This window comes from Chiloscyllium plagiosum, unplaced genomic scaffold (genome assembly GCF_037043375.1).
Source record: "Chiloscyllium plagiosum isolate Xiang-an unplaced genomic scaffold, Cpla_swu_hap1 HiC_scaffold_5, whole genome shotgun sequence".
Classification (NCBI taxonomy): Eukaryota; Metazoa; Chordata; class Chondrichthyes; order Orectolobiformes; family Hemiscylliidae; genus Chiloscyllium; species Chiloscyllium plagiosum.
The window spans coordinates 127,825,175-127,840,300 of record NW_028270143.1 but is presented as its reverse complement, the minus strand read 5'-3'; the positions used below and the strand labels follow the sequence as shown (position 1 = coordinate 127,840,300).

Sequence of the window (15,126 nt, the reverse complement as noted above, 5' to 3'; positions counted from 1 at the left end):
CATGTCCCTCATGATTTTATAAACCTCCCTAAGGTCACCCCTCATCCTCTGATGCCCCAGGGAAAACAGCCCGAGGTGCTGGGTCCACTGCTTTTCGTCATTTATATAAATGATTTGGATATGAACATAGCAGGTACAGTTAGTAAGTTTGCAGATTACATCAAAATTGCAGGTGTAGTGGACAGAGAAGAAGGTTACCTCAGATTACAACAGGATCTTGATCAGATGGGCCAATGGGCTGAGGAGTGCCAGATGGAGTTTAATTTAGATAAATGCAAGGTGCTGCATTTTGGGAAGGCAAAGCTTAGCAGGACTTATACACTTAATAGTAAGGTCCTAGGGAGCGTTGCTGAACAAAGAGACCTTGGAGTGCAGGTTCATACCTCCTTGAAAGTAGAGTCGCAGGTAGATAGGATAGTGAAGAGGGCTTTTGGTATGCTTTCCTTTATTGGTCAGAGCATTGAGTTATAGGAGTTGGGAGGTCATGTTGTGGCTGTACAGGACATCGGTTAGGCTACTTTTGGAGTATTGCATGCAATTCTGGTCTCGTTCCTATGGGAAAGATATTGTGAAACTTGAAAGGGTTCAGAATAGATTTGTAAGGTGGTTTTGAGCTATAGGGAGAAGCTGAATAGACTGGGGCTGTTTTCCCTTGAGCATCGAAGGCTAAGGGGTGACCTCATAGAGATTTATAAAATCAAGGGGTGGCATGGATAGAATAAATAGATAAAGTATTTTCCTTAGGTGGGAGAGTCCAGAACTAGAGGGCATAGGTTTAGGGTGAGAGGGGAAAGATATAAAAGGGACCTAAGGGGCAACCTTTTCATGCAGAGGGTGGTGCATGATGGAATGAGCTGCCAATAGAAGTGGTGGACGCTAGTACAAGTGCAACATGTAAAAGGCATCTGCATGGGTATATGAATAGGAAGGGATTAGAGAGATATGTGCCAAGTGCTGGCAAATGGGACTATATTAGGTTGGGATATCTGGTCAGCATGAACGAGTTGGATCGAAGGGTCTGTTTCCGTGCTATACATCTCTTTGACTCTATGACTCTATTCGACCTCTCCTTATAGTTCAAATCCTCCAACCCTGGCCACATCCTATAAATCTTTTCTGAACCCTTTCAAGTTTTACAAAATCCATCTAAAGTCGGGAGACCAGTTCTGCATTTTGTATTTCAAAAGTGGCCTAACCAATGTCCCATATCGTCGCAACATGACATCCCCAACACTTATACTCAATGTACTGACCAATGTATGCTCTATGCTAAAATATATAAATATTTGTTGCAACTGATATGCTAAAAAATATAAATATTTGTTGCAACTGACATGGAGGGAGTTAAGAAGTGAGAAGCTAATCTCCTCACCTCACGTCACCTAGTCTCATATTTTTCCAATGTAGGGTAAGCTAATCATTATTAAAAACAGAAATATACCCTCTTTGTTAATAATATTAATACCTTTTGCACGTTCATGCACTGCCACAGCCTGAACATCATTCCGTCTTCCAGAAGCAGCTCTGTCACCTGCGGGGTTGTCTGGAACTCTGCTGCCACCAGGAGCACCACAAGGAATATCAAAATTAAGGGATCGTTGAATCTTTTTTGGTCTTTGCTGAGGTGGACCATGTGCAGATACATTTCTTCTTAAGCAAGTGGTTTTCTGCCGTTTTGGTGCTGTCATTAAACAAAGCGCAAAAGTTGTTCAATATTTACACTCCAATCATTTCACCAAAGAAAGTGCTACATATTATAATCAGTTTACAAATTGAGTGCATAACAATTCAGTCATTCTCAATTGTTTTTTGAAAAATTACATTTTCTCAATGAAAATCAATTATGTTGACTAATACACATTTGCATCTATCTCAGCCTTCTCCAAAAATCTCCAACATTACAGATACCAATCTTCAGCCAATTTGGTTCATTCCACATAATATCAAGAAATAGGTGAAGGCACAAGATACTACAAGAGCTATGGGCTCTAACTATATCCTGGCAATAGTTCTGATGAGTTATGGCCCAGAATTATCCATGTTGCTAGCCATGCTATTCCAGTGTATCGATCCAACAATGCGAAGTGCCCAGATTATCTTCTATCCACACAAGCCAGAACAAACCCAACGAGGCTAATTAAAAGCAGCACTTGCAAAGGAATAACGTTTCAGTGACATTCAGTCTGAATAGTGTTTGGTACATTCAGATCCTCACATAATTACAATCTTGCTCCAAACATGGAGAAAAGAGCTAAGCTCCAGAGGTGTGCAGAATCAATGAACTGATGTAAAACTGGAATAAATGTGAATCAGAAGGAAAACTGTTCACTAGTTGACGTGATACTTAGCCTGAAGGAAGAAGACTCTGGTTCTCAAATTGTTGTGAAACCCATTATCTGTACTAAATTCACCAGCAATTTCCATAAAGTCATTGAGTCATGGAGTCATACAGCACAGAAACAGACCCTTCGGTCGATTTATCAGCGTTGACCAGACATCCTGATATACTCCCATTTGCCAGCATTTGGCCCATATCCCTCTCGAACATTCCTATTCATAATACCCATCCAGCTGCCTTTTAAATATTGTAGTTGTACCTCCACCACTTGCTTTGCATGCACCACCTCCTGCATGAAAAAGTTGCCCCTCAGGTCCTTTTTAAATCTTTCCACTCTCACCTTAAATCTATGCCATCTAGTTTTGGATATCACCCACCCTAGGAAAAGGACTTTGGCTTTTCACTCTATCAATGCCCCTCATGATGTTACGAACCTCTGTCAGGCCTCCCACACTTCAGGGACAAAAGGCTCAGTCTATTCAGCCTCTTGCTATAGCTCAAACCCTCCAGTTATGGCAACATCCTCGTGAATCTTTTCCACACCCTCTCAAGTTTAACATCTTTCCGATCGATGCATGACCAGAATTGTATGCAGCATTCTAAAAGTGGCCTCACCAATGTCCTTTACAGCTGCAACATGACATGCAAACACCGATACTCAATTTTCTGACCAATGAAGGCAAACATGCCAAATGCCTTCCTCACAACTCGTAACATTTACAGAACGCTCTGAAATTTAAAATGAAATAAAAACAAAAACAGAAATTTATGAAAAAAAAATGCTTGTCTGGCAGAAACTTTGCAGAGAAAGCTGAATTGACAGTAGCTAGGAAAAAGTGGTATTTATGCTGATGACAGGAGCTGGGTAAAACAAGAAACAGGTGGAGGCAGAGCCCAGAGAGAGAAAAAGACAAGGAGACAAAGGAACGGTTGATGGTAAACCAGAGGGAAGAAAAGCTAATACTGGGGATAATGAGTAGATAAAAATAGGTTGATTATGCTGAAAGCAACCCATGTCGCGACAGATTCTGATATGTGAGGGTGTGTAAAGGACATGAAAGAGAGGGGTCTGGCTCTAAAATTATTGAACTCCATACTGAGTCCCAAAGGCTGCAAGGTCCCCAAGCAGAAGATGAGACGCTATTCACCTAGCTTGTGCTCAGTGTCAATGGAACACTGCAGTAGGACTGAGACAGAAATATTGGCAAGAGAACAAGGTAGTATATTGAAGTGGCAGGCACTGGAAGCTTGGGTTCAGTTTTCCAGACTAAACACAGATGTTCCACAAAGCAGGCATCCAGCTACTTTTTGACTCTCCATTTTAGAGGAGACCACTTTGTTAACAACAAATATAGCAATCACCCAGCTGCATTTCACCTCTCTGTTGTAGAGCAGACCACCTTGTGAATTGCAAATACAATAGACTACACATAGTGAAGGTCAGTTTAATTTCTACTTTACCTGAAGGGTATGTCTGAAACTTTGGACAGCGAGGAGGGGAGTAAAGGGTGAGTGTTGCACCTTCTACAATTGCATGGGAAAGTGTCGGAGGGATGTAATGAGATTTTGGGAGTAGTGATGGATGGACCAGGGTGTCATGGAGAGAAATGCTGCCAAGGAAGGGGAAGGTAAGGTGCATATAGTAGTGGCATCCCACTGGAAGTAACAGAAATGGCAGCCTATGGTTCTTTGACTGCGAATGCTGATGGGGTGCAATGTGAGAACTCGAGCAATCCTGTTGTTAAGGCCATAAGATCACAGGAAATAAGAACAGGTGTAGGTCATTCAGGCTCATGTGCCTGCTTTGCCATTCTGTAGGATTATGGCTGATCTGACATTCTTCACATCCACTTTCCTGCATTTTCCAACAAACCTTGATTCCCCTACTGATCAAGAATTTATCTCAAACTTAAATATACACAAGGAATCTGCCTCCACAGATCTCAGTAGCAACCAGTTCCAAAGACATTAAACCCTCTGAGAGAAGAAATTCCTCATCTCAGTCTTAAATTGGCACTTCTGCATTCTGAGACTATGCAGTCTGGTCCTAGACTGTCCCATGAGGGGAAACATCCTGTCAGCATTTACCCGGTCAAGTCCCTTAAGAATTCTATTTGTTTCAATGAGATTGCCTCTCTCTGTCCACTAAACTCCAGTGAGTAGAATCCCAACCTGTTTAGCCTTTGTCATAAGGAGAAAGTAAGGACTGCAAATGCTGGAGATCAGAGTCGAGAGTGTGTTGTGGGAAAGCACAGCACGTTAGACAGCATCCAAGGAGCTGGAGAATCGACATTTTGGGCATAAGCCCTTCATCAGGAATGAGGCTTGTGGGCCAGGGCTGAGAGATAAATAAGAGAGGGTGGGGTTGGTAGCTGAGAAAGCGATAGATGAATGAAGGTGAGGGAGAAGGTGATAAGTCAGAGGGGGGGGTGATGGACAGGTCTGGAGAGCGGTGCCGAGTTAGAGGCTTGGGGCTGGGATAATGTGAGGAGAGGGGAAATGAGGAAGCTGTTGAAATCCACAGTTATCCTGTGTGGTTGCAGGGTCTCAAGGAGGAATATGAGGCGTTCTTCCTCCAGGCAATGGGTGGTAATGGTTTGGCGGTGGAGGAAGCCCAAGACCTGCATGTCATAATGTCATTAGACAATCAATATCAGGGAGCATCCTTGTGAACCTTTTCTGAATTCCAAAAATCTAAATCTGAGAGTACATCAGCAAGAAGCCCTAGAAATGCTATAGGAACAATTACTGCAGATGCTGGAATCTATACTGAAAACATCAAATGCTGGAGATCACAGCAGGCCAGACAGCATCCATTGAGACAGATAACTCTTCATCAGAGCTGAAGTGAAGTGTAAAAGGGACAGCATTTATGCTCTCTTTTGACAGGGTGGGGGTGATGGGTGTAGGGTGCTCATGGTTAAAAGATGTTGATAATTCAGATTAAGTGAAATACTAGATGCATTGTTGGTCATCTTTCAAGATTCTTTAAAATCTGGAACAGTTCCACAGATTGGTGGGTAGCTAATGTAACCCTACTATTTAAGAATGGAGATAACAGGGAATTCAAAGACCAATGAGTCCGATGTCACTAGTGTGGAAAAAGCTAAAGTCCATTGTCAATACATCAGAGCACACCTAGAAAACAGTGGTAGAATCTGATACAGTCAGTATGAATTTAGAAAAGGGAAATCATGTTTTACAAATTTACTGCAATTTTTGGAGGACATAACTAGTTGAGTTGAAAATAGTCAGTAAATATGGTTTGAAAATTGTATTGTACGGTATTGCGATGGTTTGAAAATTGATTAGCAGGCAGGAAGCAAAAAATTGGGATCATTTCGCTCAGTGGGGGCTGCTTAGCTCAGATGGTTTGCAATGCAGAAAAACCATTGGTGTTACTATGAAGAACTCTCTTTCTCAATTTGTCTCGTTGCCTAAGGAAGGTGACTTTCAGATTAAACTACCAACAGCTGTCTCTCTCCACTAATGACATAGGCAGAAAGAGAGAATGTCCTGCAAAGAGAATTTAGATATAAAGTTTAAAAGCAGAACTTCTAGGATTGTAATCTCAGAATTACTCTGTGTGCCACCTGCAAATGAGCCAGAAATAGGAAGATAATGCAGCTGAATATGTGGCTAAAAAGCAGGTATGGAAGGGGAGCCTTCAGACATCAGAATCATTGGGACACAGGGCAGGAGAGATCTGTACAAAAAGGAAGGATTGCATCTAAACTGGAGGGGCACCAACATCTTTGCAGGGAAGTTTGTTAGTGCCACATAGGAGGGTTTAAATTAGTGTGGTGGGAAGGGTGGGAACGAGTGCAGTAGGTCAACATCAGGAGTGTTTGAGGACAACATAGAAGTTAAGTCAATTAAGTCTAACAGGAAGAATAGATAGTGCCAGGTAATGAACACAGCAGGACTGGTGGTCTGAAGTGTTTTTATTTCAATGCAAGGAGTATAGTAGGTAAGGTGGATGAACTTACAGCCTGGATTAGTACATGAAACTACAATGCTTGAGAAAAGGGCAGGACTAGCAGCTCAATGTTCCAGGGTTTATATGTTTCAGATGTGATAGAGAGGGATGTAAAAGGGATGGCGGAGTTGCATTACTAGTAAAGGACATGACACAGCCACACTAAGAAAGGAGATCTTGGAGGACATCTAATGAGGCAATATGGGTAGAACCCAGGACTAAGAAAGATGAGTCACTATGATGGGGTTATACTATAAGCCTCCATATAGCCAGCAGGAGTTAGACTAAGAGATCTGTAAGCACATCATGGGAAGATGTAAAAACAACACGGCTATTGCAGTTGGTGATTTTAACCTCCCCAATATCGACTGGAATTCCCTTATTGCCAGGGGCTTAGATGGGGCAGAATTTATTATGTGTATGCAGGAGGGATTCATGAAACATATGTAGATGAAGGTAAGGGGCCATATTGGATCGTGTATGGGGAATGAGCCTGGCCAGGTGATCGAAGTTTCAGTGAGGAGCATTTTGGAAACAGTGATCATAATTCCATAAACTTTAAGATAGTAATGATAGAATAAGATTGGTCCTTAGGTGAAAGTGCTAAATTGGGGAAAGACTAATTTCAACAATATTAGGCAGGAAGTGAAGAAAGTAGATTAGAGCAGCTATTTGAGGGCAAACCCCACATATGACATGTGGAAGGCTTTTAAAGGCCAGTTGATCAGAACCAACATATTTCTTGTGCGGGGTGGGGGAGGGGGGTGAAGAATGAAAAAGAACATTGTCAAGATTCAGGAAGCCTGGATAACAAAAGAAATAGAAAGATTAGTCAAAAAGGAAAATGAGGCATATGAGATCGAAATGCGACAAAACTACTCAGTAATATATGGGAAGCAGGAAAGAATTTAAACAGGGAGTTGGGAGGGCTAAAAGAGACTATGAACTGTCCACGGCAAGTAAGATTTGGGAGAATCAAAGACATTTGTGGGCGGCACGGTGGCACAGTGGTTAGCACTGCTGCCTCACAGCGCCTGAGACCCGGGTTCATTTCCCGCCTCAGGCGACTGACTGTGTGGAGTTTGCACGTTCTCCCCGTGTCTGCGTGGGTTTCCTCCGGGTGCTCCGGTTTCCTCCCACAGTCCAAAAGATGTGCAGGGTCAGGTGAATTGGCCATGCTAAATTGCCCGTAGTGTTAGGTAAGGGGTAAATGTAGGGGTATGGGTGGGTTTCGCTTCGGCGGGTCGGTGTGGACTTGTTGGGCCGAAGGGCCTGTTTCTACACTGTAATGTAATCTAATCTAATTTTACATGGATATTAGGAGCAAGGCGTTAGTTATAGAAAGGCTAGGGCCACATGAGGACAAAGGAAGTATGCCAATACTATGATTGAAAAAGTTGGAAAACTAAAATGGGTGTGGTCAAGCTCCCACAGAACCAAGATTTTTAGTTTTTAGTTTTTCAGTTGCAGTTGTTGCTTGGGTCTCAGCAGTTTGGACGCTGCAGTACATCTCTCCCTCTGCTACACTTTCTCAGAGTTTTGTCTTGATGTTTTCTTGTGGTTGAAGTTGTATGTGAGACACTCTATTTTTCTGAATTTGTCTTTGTCAAGGGTGTGGTTATGGGATGTTACTATATTGGAACAGTTAATTAGTAATTGTGACTGCATTTTTTTTAAGCATTTCAACTGAGTTACAGCGAAGCCAATTCTTTTCTTTATTTTTTCTTTTGTTGTATTTTACTACAGTGTATGAATAAAGTGTGTTTTGCTTAACGTCAAGTAGTCTGACCGATCGAATTGTATCTGGAATACAACACCTTGCATTTACCTTTAGAATAAGAACAAGTTATAGTCTAGGCTATCTTTTTAATATATTTTGAGGGGGTTTGGTGTGATCTATAATAGCAGGAAACTATAGAGGAAGTGGGTAAGGTCCTTAAATAGTACTTCGCATTGGTATTCAACAAGAAGAGTATGGATGATGGCATGATTAGGGAGTGAATATTGATATTCTACGGCATGTCAATATTAAGAAAAAGGTGGTGTTGGGTGAAAAACATTGAAGTCGTTAAGTACTCATGGCATGATAGGATCTATCCCATGAAACTGAAGAAGGCAAGAGTCCAGGGGCCTTGACAGAGATCTTCATATTCTCTTTAGCCAAAGTGGGGTCCCAAAGGACTGGAGAACACCCTGTATTGTTTCCTTGTTTAAGAAAGACAACAGAGATAATCCAAGAAATTATAGGCTGGTGAACCTGACATCAATGGTAAGGAAATTACTGAGAAGATTCTTAGGGATAGGCATAATGAGCATTTGAAAAAAAATTGACTTATTCAAGATCGTCAGCATGGCTTTCTCCAGAGTGGTATTTTCTCAAAAACTAGGTTGGGTTTTTCAAGAAAGTGACAAAGATGATTGATGAGGGTAGGACAATGGATGTCGTTAACATGGACGTTACTAAAACATTTGATAAGGTTCCTCATGGCAGGCTGGACCAAAAGTATAAATCACAAAGGATCCACGGTGAGTTGGTAAGTTGGATACAACATTGGTTTGGTCATAGAAGACAGAGGGTAGTAGTAGAGGGGTAGTGGGCAATGACCAGTAGTGTTCCACAAGGATAAATTTTGGGATTTCTGTTGTTTGTAACATACATAATTAAATTGGATGAAAATGTAGGTGGTCTGATTAGTAAGTTTGCAGTCGACAGGAAAATTGTTGGAGTTGTGCACAGTGAGAACTCAAGAACATAAGGAATGGGTATATGAGTGGGCCATCTGGCCACTCGATCCTGCTCCACTATTCAATAAGATCGTGGCTGACATTTTCATGGACTCAGCTCCATTTACCCACCCACTCACCACAACCCTTAATTCCTTTACTGTTCAAATATTTATTTATCTTTGCCTTAAAAACATTAAAAGAGGGAGCCTCAACTGCTCCACAGATTTGCAACCCTTTTGGTGAAGAAGTTCCTCCTGAATTCAGTTCTAAATCTGATTCCCTTTATTTTGAGGCTATGTCCCCTAGTTCTAGAAGTGGTGTCCTTCTTCATCTGTATGTAAGGATACCAGTGATAGTCAGTCATGTTTTCTGTGTGTTTGTCCGCCGATTTCTCAACAACAAACCCAAACAAGCAGACACAATGCTCCCAGAAAGTCTAGCCGCATTACCTTACATCAAAGACATCTCTGAAAGGACTTCTAGACTATTCAGACCACTTGGCATCATGGTAGCCCACAAACCCACCAACACACTAAAACAGCGACTGATGTACCTAATGGACCCATTCTCTTTTTTAAAAATATATTTTTATTTGAAAAAAATAGATTTTTAAAATATTACAACAAATACAAAACAATACAATTCTAAACAATACAAAGAAAAAACATTTAAAAAAGTTTTTTAAAAACCCAACCTGCCCTCATGTACAAATATACAAATATCAATAGAAAAATATACATTAAAAAAGCCCAAACTAACGATTTAACTAAATAAATAATAACCAACAACAAACTAATAAATAGTAATAACTCAACTCAGCCAAACAAAACACTCATAGGTTCGCAGTTCCTCCTCCCTGGATATTGTACTCATAAAGCACATTCGTTATGGTTTATAAAAGCTTTTATTAGTGTTGCAGATAAATCTGTGTCCAAGTTTTCCATAAGGAGCTGCCATGTCTTATAAAAATTCTCAGTTTTGCGACATACCATATGTGTGAGAAAATTCAAGGAGATATGCTCCAGAACAATCTTCCGCCAACCCGATAGGCCCGGGGGCTTTTTGGATACCCAACGCAGCAAGATATTCTTTCTTGCGCAGAAAGTAAGGATGTTGAAAAGTTTTCTTATGTGCATCTGCAAGGAACACACTGGGCAGGCCAAGAAGAAGAGAAATCGAGTCCTTTTCCACCCTTACACCTAAAATCCCATCCATTGTATCCGCCACAGCGCTCCAGTATATTTGAAGCCTACCACAGACCAGTGACAATGGGTAAGAGTGCCCATACCAACCTTACACTTGGGACATGTTGAAGATACATCTGGTTTACATTTTGACAAACGGTCAAGGTCCAAGTGGACCCTGTGGAGAATCTTCAACTGTAAAGCATGGGTTCTATTGCAAATTGATATCTTTCTTGTGTTTTCCCAAATATCTTCCCATGCCTCTGAGGAGACCTCAACGCCTAGCTCTCTCTCCCACACTCTGCAGAGTCGATCAAACTCATGTAAGGGGGCACCCCACAACTGACGATAAAAAGTGCTGACAGAAAGTGTACTCTTAGCACTGAGCACCCCTCCTTTCTATGTCGGATTTGTCAGGATCAGTCAAAACTGTGGTCTAGTTTTGAATAAAATCCTTAACTTGAAAAAAACAGAAGAGGTCCCTGGTAGATAGTTCGTATTTCCATGCTAACTGATTAAAGGACACCATTGTGTCTCCCTCAAATAAATCGCCCATGCAAGACACACCTCGAGCTGCCTAGTGTTTGAATCCTAAATCTATCATCCCCAGTCAAAAATCCGGCATACCCACTATAGCTGTAAGAGGTGTTTTGCCAATATGCCTTCCCTCTGCCGAATTTCCCTCCATGCTTTTCCCAATTTGTCCTCATTTTGTACAAAAACAGCAAGCTGGTAGGGGGGCAACTTGCCTGGGAGGTTTCAATATCTAACCATATTGAAAGAGGGTCCCTACACGCTCAGTCAATCACGTAGGATAAAAGCAAGCTTAGTTGGTAGCTTTTAATGTCTGGGAGATCCACCCCCCCCCTCGCCCCAATCCGTGAGGCAACTGCAATTTAACTAATTTAATACGGGGCCACTTATGATGCCAAATAAAAGAGCTAAACCAGCCATTCAGTCTCCTGAATGTTTGCTTATCGAAAATCAAGGAGAGCATCTGTATAGGGTACACCAAACTGGGGAGAATATTCACCTTAATAAGCGCTATCTGACCCAACCACAAGACCAGAAGCACCTCCCATCTTTGAAGGTCTTGCTTGATTTTGTCAAATAATTGAACAAAATTAGCTTTGAACAACCAATCCAGAACTGGAGTAATAAATACGCCCAAATATACATAAGCCCCCTGTGACCACCGAAATAGGAATCGATATTCGCCCTCAAGACCTTCGTAAGACCACCCATAGGCATAGCCTCCCCCTTTCTCTTAACTGCTTATTATCTGCCTCCAACTCTATGACAATACAGAGGAACCTCAATTATCCAAAGGACATGGGTGGGGAGTATTTCATTCCATTAATTGAATCCCAGATAATCGAATGCCGGATAACATAGTTTAGCCAAGCATTGGGACCTTGCAATTTTGCTGGACAATCCGATAATCAATTCCTCTGTATACTGTTACAAAAAAAAACTCTTATTAAAATTACATCAACTTAATTTCAAAACCATACAGCGGTGTCATCATTGGTGTCTGTCTTTTTTCCGGATGAAGATCTCCCTAGGTCCTTGTCTTTCTTTTACTGTGAATAGTTTTTTATATGAAAAGGTACCTTTGATAGAGAGTGTTTTTGAATGGCAGTTACTCTCTCAATGGCAGTCACACTCTCGAAAACAGTTACTCTGTCTGACTTTCAAAATGCCTGCTTTTTTTAAACCACCAACATCAGATCGTCTCATTGGTGCAATGTTGGCAAAAACAATAAATTCAAACTCGAATGGTTTTAATATTCTGGGGCATAATTTAAAACTAGGAGAAAATGAGGACTGCAGATGCTGGAAATCAGAGTCGAAGAGTGTGGTGCTGGAAAAGCACAGCTGATCAGGCAGCATCAAGAAGCAGGAGAATTAACGTTTGGGCCTTAGCCCTTCATCAGGAATGAGGCTTGTGGGCCAAGGAAGCTGAGAGATAAATGGGAGAGTGTGGGACTGGGGGGAAGGTAGCTGGAAAAGTGATAGATAGATGAAGGTGGAGCTGAAAGTGGTAGGTTGGAGAGGAGGGTGGAGCAGATAGGTTGGAAGGAAGATGGACAATTAGGAGCATTCAAGAGGGCAGCGCCGAATTAGAAGGTTGTGACTGGGAATAAGGTGGGGTGAAGGGAAATGGGGAAACTGGTGAAATCCACATTGATCTCATGTAGGTGGAACTACCTTCCCCACAACCCCAAACTCCTCCAATTAATCTCTCAGCCCCCTTGGCCCACAAGCCTCATTCCTGATGAAGGGTTTATGTCCAAAAAGTCAATTCGCCTGCTCCTAGGATGCTGCCTGACCAGCTGTGCTTTTCCAGCACCACACTCTTTGGCATAATTTAAATTGATTGGTTAAATTTGAATTGTTGTCAAAACAGCAACCAACTCAGATATCTATTTCACAGTAAAATGTTACATATTTTCAAATTTCCAGTACACTCTGGCTGGGACTGCTAGTAAGTCACATGACAGGTGCTTGTAAGTTCTCAGTGCAAAAAAGCATTCACTCCCTCTCAAAGGTACAGTACATGCCTTCAACTTCATAACACCTTCCCCCTTAAGAAAAAAAAAATCATAATGAAAAGATGGCTTCATTTTGTTTTCTAATTCTTAACCCCATTATAGTGAAATACATAGTACATTAATCTAAGTTCATATTATTTTCTGCACACATATATATAACATTGGAATCTGGTCAATCTTATCTATACTTTATCTGTTAAATCTGTGATAACGCACCTGCTATCACATTTTTACCACCTGCAACATGTGCAATTTGTAAATTAAAAGTCTACATAAGACTCCAATGAAATAGTCTCATATTCTTGTCTTTAAATTGTTCTAAGAATGTAAGAGGATTGTGATCCGTGTACACAACTGTCTGACACATTAATCATCACATAAACATTAAAATGTTGTAAGGCCAATACCAAACTCAATAATTCCTTTTCCATGACAGAGTATTTTCTCTGGTAGGTATTGTGTTTCTTTGAAAAATAGCCAATTAGCCATTCAATTCCATCATATCTTCCTGTACCAGTACAGCTCCAACTCCCATATCGCTTGCATCGATAGCAATTTTAAAGCATTTCAAAACATTTGGTGTAGCTAAAACTGGTGCAGTGGTTAATACTGCTTTTAAATTGTCAAATACCCAATTGTCTGTCCACCAATATTTTGTGCTCTTCTTCAGTAAATCTGTTAGCGGTGCCACTATGCTGCTAAAGCTTGGAACAGACTTCTGGCAGAATCCACTTAGTCCCAAAAATCAAAACACCTCTTTTTTGAGGTTAGTCGTGAAAATTCCTTGATGGCCTTCGTCTTAGCGTTCCTTGGGGTCAACCTTCCATGATCGATGTTATGTCCCAAGAATGTCACCTCTGCCATCGCAAATCATGTTGTCTTTAAGTTTATTGCCAGTTTTGCTATTCTTAATCGTTCAAAGATCTCTGCCAACTGTATCACATGATCTTTCCATGATTTGGTAAAGATCACTACATCATCCAGATAAACTGCACAGTTTGTTTACCCAGCCTCAACTCTGTTCATGAGTCTTGGAGTGTGGCTAGTGCTTTCTTCATTCCAAAAGACATCATATAGCCCATTCGGAGTTATAAACGTAGAAACGTCTTTTGCTTTCTCTGATAAAGGATCTGCCAATAATCACGCCATAAGTCCAACTTTGTGATGTAACTGGCTTGTCCAACTTTCTCTATAAAGTCCTCCAATCTTAGGATTGGGTATGAGTCCAATTTTGTTATGGCATTGACTTTCCGATTGTCCATACTTGTTTGAATCCGATCAGGTTGAGAACTAACAAGACTGGCCAAATCCATTCACTCTTCGATTCGATGATATCTTTGTTCAGCATCATATCCACTTCCTTCTAGTTCTGTGTGGCTTTGAAAGGATTAAGTCTGTTGGGGTGTCGTTTTATCAGAACAACATTCACTACTTCTGCCTCATGCACAATCGTATTAGTCTTCCCCATCCTATTCCTGCAGACGTCCTCATACTGCTGCAACAAAATTTTCAACTGGGTTCTTTGCTCCTGAGACAGATATTTCACTAACCTATCCCACTCCTCAACTTCATGACATCTGGATTTGATTCCTCACTCCGTGGGGCAGAACCTGACACCTGTTTCTCCAGATATCTGTCTCTGATATAATAAGGTTTCAACATATTCACATGACATATCCGATACTGTTTTTTCTATCCAGCTTCTTTACCAGATAGTTTACCTGATAACTTTTTCTCAATTTGATAGGGACCATTAAACCTAGCTTTAGAGGGATCTCCTACCACTGATAACAATACTAATACATCAACCCCATGGAAAAATGTCCAAATTTTAGAGTTTTTAATCTGCCACCTGCTGCATTCTATGCTATGCCCTCTTCAGGTGCTGTTTAGCTAACTCACCTACCCGATTTAATCTCTCCCTCGCCTCAGATACATAAAAGTGAGATCTCTGACTTAGTCCTGTCAATTTCTCTTTAATAAATTTCAAAGGCCTTCTCACTTCATGTCTGAATATTAACTCAAAGGGAGTAAACTGAGTGATTAGTTTGGGACTTTTCTAATGGCAAAGAATACGAATAATCCTGACAACACTCTCTAACATGACCTTCAGGGTCTGATGATACCTTTCGAAAGCTCCCCAGGATTCAGGATGATATGCACTTGATTTAAAGTGCTATATGTGTTGCTGGAACAGCGCAGCAGGTCAGGCAGCATCCAGGGAACAGGAGAATCGACGTTTCGGACATAAGCTCTTCTTCAGGAATGAGGAAAATGTGTCCAGCAGGCTAAGATAAAAGGTAGGGAGGAGGGACTTGGGGGAGGGGCTTTGGAAATGCGATA

At 41.2% G+C, this 15,126-nt stretch overlaps 1 protein-coding gene and 1 pseudogene across 1 annotated transcript in view; both read right to left on the bottom strand.

The window, feature by feature from the left end:
- LOC148150024 (uncharacterized) overlaps nucleotides 1-15,126 on the bottom strand; it is a 148,914-nt pseudogene that overhangs the window by 45,917 nt on the left and 87,871 nt on the right.
- Nucleotides 1-15,126, bottom strand: part of LOC122550339 (uncharacterized) — a 61,550-nt gene that overhangs the window by 13,627 nt on the left and 32,797 nt on the right. Inside the window, exon 5 of the mRNA XM_087986862.1 lies at nucleotides 1,466-1,681. Coding sequence (XP_087842988.1) covers nucleotides 1,466-1,681 — 216 coding nt within the window. The remainder of the gene's footprint in view (nucleotides 1-1,465; nucleotides 1,682-15,126) is intronic.